General features: G+C 38.8%; 1 protein-coding gene across 1 annotated transcript; it reads left to right on the top strand.

The window, feature by feature from the left end:
• The first annotated feature begins 549 nt into the window (after positions 1-549).
• On the top strand, positions 550-1548 carry LOC130836270 (olfactory receptor-like protein OLF4). The gene has a single exon (XM_057708334.1). It carries the CDS (start codon positions 571-573, stop codon positions 1546-1548), a length of 978 nt encoding a protein of 325 aa, XP_057564317.1. The 5' UTR covers positions 550-570.
• Positions 1549-8377: the final 6829 nt, after the last annotated feature.

The raw sequence follows: 8377 nt of genomic DNA, 5'->3' as shown, positions 1-8377 counted from the left end.
ATGGAACAAACCTCTTCATCAGGTCCTTTGCAGTGGCTGTTCCCTTTCTCTCTCTTTCTTGAAGTCTATGTTCAAATATCACCTTGTTTACTGGCCTTCCCTGAACACAGCACAAAATAATACCTCCTACTACCCTTTTATTTATACCTGGTTTTGTTTTCTTCACTGCGTCTGTCACCACCTAACATATCATGTAATATTTTATTTGCTTATCATCTTTTACCATTCTTGGATTGTGTGAGATTTGTTTTTAGCGCTCTCTACTTATTGCCTATGTGTGCTTAGAACATGGTTGGCACTCAATATATATTTCTCAAATGCATGAAAGAATATCTCATTAAAACTGTAGAATATATGACCTCTTTGGAAATACGCTGAGAATGGGACAAAATTCCTAGTCAGAGATGAAATGGAGTATACCCTCAAGGAGAACTTATCTATACATAAAATATTAACATCAATTTCTTGAGGGCTAAATAGAAATTGTGGTATCTCAGCTATAAGAATTATGACAGTTTGTGTGAAAATTAATTATGTTATTTCCTTTTTCCTGGTAGTCACCTCCACTCCATGGACCCAGGAAACAATACACAAATTTCAGAATTTCTTCTTATGGGACTTTCAGAGAAACCAGAAGTTCAGGTTCTCATATTTGGGCTTTTTCTCTCCATGTACCTGATCGTCGTGTTTGGAAACCTGCTCATCATTCTGGCCGTCAGCTCAGACTCCCACCTCCACACACCCATGTACTTCTTTCTCTCCAACCTGTCCTTAATAGACATCTGTTCTACATCCACCACCATCCCAAAGATGCTGTGGAACATTCAGACCCAGAGCAAAGTCATAAGCTATGAAGGCTGCATCACCCAGATGTATTTTTACATACTCTTTGGAGGATTAGATGACATTCTCCTGAGCGTGATGGCCTATGACCGCTTCATGGCCATCTGCCACCCCCTGCACTACATGGTCATAATGAACCCCCAGCTCTGCAGGCTGCTGGTTTTGGTGTCCTGGATCATGAGTGCCATGTATTCCTTGTTACATAGCTTAATGGTTTTGCGATTGTCCTTCTGTCCAGATATGGAAATCACCCACTTTTTCTGTGAACTCACTCAGATGGTACAACTTTCCAGTTCTGACAACTTTCTTAATAACATGGTGATGTGTCTTGCAGCTGTCCTGCTGGGTGTTGGTCCTTTTGCTGGTATCCTTTACTCATACTCTAAAATAGTTTCCTGCATACATAAAATCTCATCAGCTCAGGGGAAGTATAAAGCATTTTCCACCTGTGCATCTCACCTCTTGGTTGTCTCCTTGTTTTATTGTACAGTCTTAGGAGTGTACCTTAGCTCTGCTGTTACCCACAGCTCACACTCAAGTGCCGTCGCCTCAGTGTTGTACACTGTGGTCATGCCCATGCTGAACCCCTTCATCTACAGTCTGAGGAATAAAGACATGAAGAGGGCTCTGAAGAGGTTCTATTTGATGCCAGGTATAAAATGGCCAATTATACTAGGGGTTGATGAAGTGCTCTTGATTGCATAACTCAAAGCTTCAGAACCAGAAATTATGATTCTTTGATCATTGTAGAATAAAATTTGCTCCTTCTACTTATTTCCTGGTTTTTACTTTTCTTTTCTTTTTTGATTCAACTTCTCTATACAGTTTTTTTTTAAATGATCGGTTCTGGTTCTATAATTCCAGATATGAATTTATTATTTATTTATTTTTTAATAAATTTATTTATTTATTGGCTGTGTTGGGTCTTCATTGCTGCACACATGCTTTCTCTAGTTTTGGCGAGTGGGGGCTACTCTTCCTTGTGGTGTGTGGGCTTCTTATTGTGGTGGCTTCTCTTGTTGCAGAGCACAGGATCTAGGTGTGTGGTTTTTAGTAGTTGTGGCACACGGGCTCAATAGTTGTGGCGCATGGGCTTAGTTGCTCTGTGGCATGTGGGATCTTCCTGCAGCAGGGATCGAACTCATGTCCCCTGAATTGGCAGGCAGATTCTTAACCACTGTGCCACCAGGGAAGTCCCTCTATATAGTTTTAGTAACTCTTTTTATTAAGGTTTCTCCTGAGTCTGATATATAGACAGTTTGTAATTTTCCCTACTTCAAAATTTTCCTACCTTTGGGTCAAAAATATTTGGAAATTCCATTTCTTTGATGGGGCAACAAAGATTTATCAAGAATAATTACATCTCAAATGACATATATCATCCCAAGTAGTTTTTCTCCTGTTTCTCTGAAGGATCATGAGTTGCATTACTTGTATAAAAAATACACTTAACAACCAAGGTAACTTATATTATTTTTATTAAGGTTGGTTGAATCAGTGATATGGAAAAATGACTGTAAAGTTATAGGAGGATTTTTGACTATACAGAGGTTTGACTATGCTAGAGCCTCTGGCCCTCTTGTTGTTCAAGGGTCAACTTTTGTGTGTGTGTATATGTGTGTGTGTAAGTGTTTGCTATTTCAAATTCACTGACAGAGCAGCAACCCACTAAGCATCATGAAAAACCACAGTAACAGAGAATCATAAAAAGAAAATGATGTTTCCATGAATTTATCTTAATATCATTGATGATTGTGATCAAAAAAGTAGATAATTCAAAATAGTGCCAAGAAGTTGCTCAACCAGCTGCAAGAAAACTCATAAAGACACTTAAATAAGCCCAGGAATAAAAACAATAAACATAAGGAACAATTTTCAAATAATAAACATAAGGAACAATTTCCAAACATAAGATGACAACTGAAACATAACCAAAAGCAATTCTGGAGCTGAAGAGCACAGTAAATGAGATGAAAAATGCATTAGAAAACACTGGAAGTAGAGGAGAACATATGGAGGAGAGAATTAGTGAGCTCAAAGATAGAATGATTTAGGAAGAAGAGAAGAGAGAACTAGGTGGTGGTTGTTGTTGTTGTTGTTTTAAATGAAGAAACTCTACAAGACTTCATTAGAAAAGGTTACAAAGGTAAAGGGTATCCCAGAAGGAGAAGAGAGGGAGAAAGGAGCAGAGAGTTTACTTAAAGAAATAATAGCTGGAAGCTGAGACGAAGCGAGAGAGTAGCACAGACATATATATACTACCAACTGTAAAATAGATAGCCAGTGGGAAGTTGTTGTATAACAAAGGGAGTTCAACTTGAGGATGGAAGATGCCTTAGAGGACTGGGAGGGGGAGGATGGGGGGTGCTTGAGGGAGGGTGGGGGGGGAGTCGAGGGAGGGAGGGAATACGGGGATATGTGTATAAAAACAGATGATTGAACTTGGTGTACCCCCCAAAAATAAATTTAAAAAAATAAATAAAAAAACAAAAAGAAAAACAAAAACAAACAAACAAAACAGATGATTGAACTTGGTGTACCCCCCCAAAATAAATAAATAAATAAATAAATAAATAAATAAATAAAATTAAATTAAAAAAAAAAGAAAAATAATAGCTGAGAACTTCCCAAACCAGGTGAAGGAATAGGATGTACCACTCCACTAAGGTAATAGAACATCTAAATATCTCAATGCAAAAGACCTTCTTCAAGACATATTAAAACTGACAAAAGTCATAACAATAAAAATGTTAATTGCAGCCTGGAAAAAAAAGAATAACTTACAAAGTACCCTCACTAGGCTGTCAGCAAATTTCTCAGCGGAAACTCCAAAGACAAAGAGAGAACAGAGTGACATACTTATAAAATGAAAGATAAAAATTGTCAGCCAAGAATACTCTATCCAGCAAAGTAATCCTTCAGATATGAAGGACAAATAAAAATAAAGGCATTCCCAGATAAACAAAAGCTGAGTGTTCAGCACCACCAGACCTGCCTTACAAGAATGCTCAAAAGCACTCTTCTACCTGAAGTGAAAAAGCACAACTACACCAAACTTTGACTAAGGTGATATACAGACAGCATCAGAAAATTGCAACTTTGCATCAGAATAATTTAACTATTATAGCATAATGTTTAAAGGAAAAAACGTTAAAAAAATAACTAAAACTACTTTAATCTGGTAACAAACTCACAACATAAAATGGAGTAATTTCTGAACTGGACACTGGAGTGAAGAGAATGAAGTTGAACCACTGTAGGACACCATATACAAAAATAAACTCAACCTAGATTAAGACTGAAATATGAGACCTGAAACCATAAAAATATAGAATAAAACATAGGCAGTACTTCTTTGACACTAGTCTTAGCAAATTTTTGGATACAACTCCTCAAGAAAGGGAAATAAACATAAACAAATGTGACTACATCAAATTAAACAAAAACTTTGCACAGTGAAGGAAACCACCAGCAAAAAGAAAAGACAGCCTACTTATGGGAAATATATTTGCAAGTTATATATCCAATAAGGTGTTATGCAAAAATATAAAGAATTCAATCAACTCAGTATAAAAAAACCAAACAACCCTATTAAAAATGGAAAGCCTGCCAATGCAGGGGACAAAGGTTCGAGCCCTGGTCTGGGAAGGTCCCACATGCCGTGGAGCAACTAAGCCCATGCGCCACAATGACGGAGCCTGTGCTCTAGAGCCCATGAGCCACAACTAATGAGCCACATTCCACAATTACTGAAGCCCGCACGCCTAGAGCCCATGGTCCGCAACAAGAGAAGCCACTACAATGAGAAGCCTGCACACTGAAATGGAGAGTAGTCCCCTACTCCATGCAACTACAGAAAGCCTGCGCAGCAAAGAAGACCCGATGAATAAAAAAAACAAAAAATAACAGAAGACGTTCAATAGACATTTTCCCAAGGAAGACATACAGATGTGCACTTGAAAAGAATGTGTATTCTTCTGTTTTTGGATATGGTGTCCCATAGGTATCTCTTAAGTCAAATGGTCTGTTGTTCCATTTAAGATCTCTGTTGCCTTATTGATTTTCTGTCTGGATGATCTGTCCATAAATATAAGTGGGATGTTAAAATCCCCTACTATTAATTATTATCAATTTCTCCCTTTATGTCTGTTAATATTTACATTTTATATTTAGGTGCTCTTGTATTTAGCACATATTTATTAAAGTGTCGTATACTCTTCTTGCATTGATCCCTTTATCATTATAGAATGCCCTTCTTTGTCTTTTCTTATAGGCTTTGTTTTAAATTCTAATTTGTCTGATATGAGTATTTCTACCCCCACTTTCTTGTCATTTCCCTTTGCATGAAATATCATTTTTCATCCCCTCACTTTCAGTCTCTGTGTGTCTTTAGCTCTGAAGTGAGTCTCTTGTAAGCATGATATTGAAGGTTGTTTTTTTTTTTAATGCAATCAGCCACCTATGTCTTTTTACTAGACCATTTAGTCCATTGACAGTTAAGGCGATTATTGATAGGTATGTACTTACTGTCATTTTGTTACTGGTTTTCTGTTTATTTTTGCAGTTCTTCTCTGTTCTTTTCTTCTTTTTGTTTCTTCCTTTGTGATTTGATGGTTTTCTTTAGTGATATGCTTGTGTTCCTTTCTCCCTAGTTTTTGCATATCTATTCTAGGTTTCTGATGTATGGTTACCACTGGATTTGTGTTATGTTGACCTACAACTATATCTATTTTATATATTGCCTCTGGCTCAAGGTTTGAATGGAAAAAGCAATTATCTTTATTCACACCACTGGAGAGGATCTTCAGTTACCAACTTTGGGGGGAAAGGAAGTAGACAGGGAAAAAATCACACTACAATATGATGGACCTCAAAATTCTGTGAGAATTCCATATTTGGGGTCCAAAGATCTCATTCAGGCCCAAAGTTCAGCGTCTGCATTTCCGCTGCCATTCTTTCAAGTATGTTTACAATAGATTTTTATATGTGGAGAAACCTGTTCAAAAGTTCTGCTGATTCACAGCAGGAGGTTTGAGCAGACGTTGTTCAGGTCTTTTTAACACTCTGGGTTGACCCCAATACAGGCTGTAGATTCAACCTAATGAGACTGGTCCCACTATAGATTTTTATTTTTTATTTTCCATATTTATTGGAGTATAATTGCTTTACAATGTTGTGTTAGTTTCTGCTGTACAACAAAGTGAATAATCTATAAGGATACATATATCCCCAAATCCCCTCCCTCTTGAGCCTCCCATCCACCATCTCTATCCCATCCCTCTAGGATGGCACAAAGCACCACCCCGATCTCCCTGTGCTCTGCAGCAGCTTCCCACTAGCTATCTATTTGACATTTGGTATTGTATATATGTCAATGCTACTCTCTCACTTCGTCCCAGCTTCCCCTCCCTCCAATGTCCTCAAGTCCGGTCTCTACGTCTGCGTCTCTATTCCTGCCCTGTCACTGGGTTCATCAGTACCGTTTTTCTAGATTCCATATATATGCGTTAGCATATGGTATTTGTTTTCTCTTTCTGACCCTTACTTCATAGTTTTTCTTACAGAGAAATTAAATGTGTTTAATGCTTTGCAGTCTGGAACAGGTAGTCTCTCAAAACCCAAGTCAGTCCTCAGCCTCAACAACACAAGATGCACTATTCTCCTTTTTAATTTGTTTTTCTCTTTGCTGACTGAATGGGTGATTTCCATTATTCTATATTCCAGATAACTTATGCATTCTTCTGTATCACCTGCTGTGCTATTAATTACTTCTAGTTGTTGCTCACTTCAGTTATTATACTGTTCAATTCTGACTAGTTTTGTTTTCAGTATTTTCTAGTTCTGTGTTAAAATTATCACCATGTTCATCAATTCTTTTCCTTAATTAGTAAGCAGTCTTATTACTAATGCATTGAAATCTTTACCTGGTAAATTGTTTATTTCTGCTTCATTAGTTGTTTTCTTTCAGGGCTGTTCTCATGCTCTTTCAGTTGAGACAAATTCCTCTGTCTTTTCACTTTGCCAAAGGTTCTCTGTCTCTATGAAACCATGTGCCACAGTTACCTCTTGTGGTCTTGAAGTGGGGTCTTTCTGTGGGAGCAGTCATGTACAGCTGGCATGTGCATACAATGGCTTTGGTGGAAGAGCTGGACTTGATATTATCACAGTTTGTGCCTTTCCTTAGGGGCTACTGGTAGTGATCATTGTGATAGGAGGTGGGGCTGGAGGTGGAGGGGCTAGGGGCGGAGCCAGGTGTGAGATAGGGCTTCTCCTTTGCTTAGTGGCCATTACTGGCCTAATGAGGGTAGAGCTAGGTCCCAAGTTGCTAGAGCAGAAACCCTGAGGGTCAGGTCTGAGCTGATTCTGTTCTCCTTAAGTTTGTGCTGCCCCTCCCAGCAGCAGCACCTTTGCCCCAGAGGGAAGCAGTGCTGGAGCAAGAGAGGCTGGTGTGGGGCACGCTGCATGGGCTGGGACATGGACCCTGCTGCAGGGCAGGCCTGAGATCCCGACTGCCTCTGATGTGCTGCCTGTGTAAGTGCCAGCAAGGATTGCCCTTGCTGTGCTCAAAAGACTCTTTGGGTCTGAGCCTCCTTTGTCCCTCACAGCAGGGCTGCTGTTCTCGCTATTTTTTGGGGCTGCAAAACGGGAGGCTGGGACCTGTGGGACTGCTGGCATGGGTAGGGGCATGGACTGTGGTGTCTAGCCACAGTTAGTGATTGGGATTGCTTCTGATGTGAAGCCTATATAAGCTCCAGTAATAGGTGTCCTGGCCCTGCTCACACATAGCTTCATGTCTGAATCTCTGCTGTGTCTCACAGCCAAGCTCACAAGCTTGGCTGGAGCATTCACTCAGCTCAGGCTGTGGAAAACACCATGGTGGCTGCAGGAAACCAGCCAGCCACCCATGAAGTTATCAATCCTCTTTCTCTGCCCTATCAAAGTCTAAAAAAGAAAATGAAAAGAAAACCACAAGCCAATATCCCTGCTTTATGTACGTGAAAATATTCTAAACACAATAGTGGCAAACCAAATTCAACACCACATTAAAAGGATCATACCCCATGATCACATTGTAATTATCCCTGGGATACAAGGATGGTTCAACATAAGCAAATTAATAAATATAATAGATAACAGTTATAGAATTAAAGGTAAATATCATATAGTCATCACAATAGATGCAAAAAAAGCATTTGGCAAAATTCAACATCCTTTCATGATAACTCTACAAAAGTAAGTATAGAGGAAATGTACCTCAACAGTAAAAAGACCATATATGACAATTCCACAACTATCATCATACTGAATAGTGAAATGTTGAAAGCTTTTAGTTTATGATCAGAAAAAAAGACAAGAGTGCCCACTCTCACCACTTCTATTCAATATGGTACTGGAAGTCCTTGGTAGTGTAATTAGGCAAGAAAATAAAGGCATCCAAATGGGAAAGAAAGAAGTAAAATTGTTCCTGATTGCAAATGATATGGTATTATATATTGGAAACCCTAAATGCCTCTTCAAAAATCATTGAACTAAT

The sequence above is a fragment of the Hippopotamus amphibius genome, chromosome 15, assembly GCF_030028045.1.
Source record: "Hippopotamus amphibius kiboko isolate mHipAmp2 chromosome 15, mHipAmp2.hap2, whole genome shotgun sequence".
Taxonomy (NCBI): domain Eukaryota; kingdom Metazoa; phylum Chordata; class Mammalia; order Artiodactyla; family Hippopotamidae; genus Hippopotamus; species Hippopotamus amphibius.
The sequence above is the reverse complement of the archived record's forward strand: the minus strand, read 5'-3'. Positions and strand labels throughout refer to the sequence as shown.

Coding starts and splice junctions, on each gene's coding strand:
- LOC130836270 (XM_057708334.1), top strand. CDS start 571: ATGGACCCAGGAAACAATACACAAATTTCAGAATTTCTTCTTATGGGA.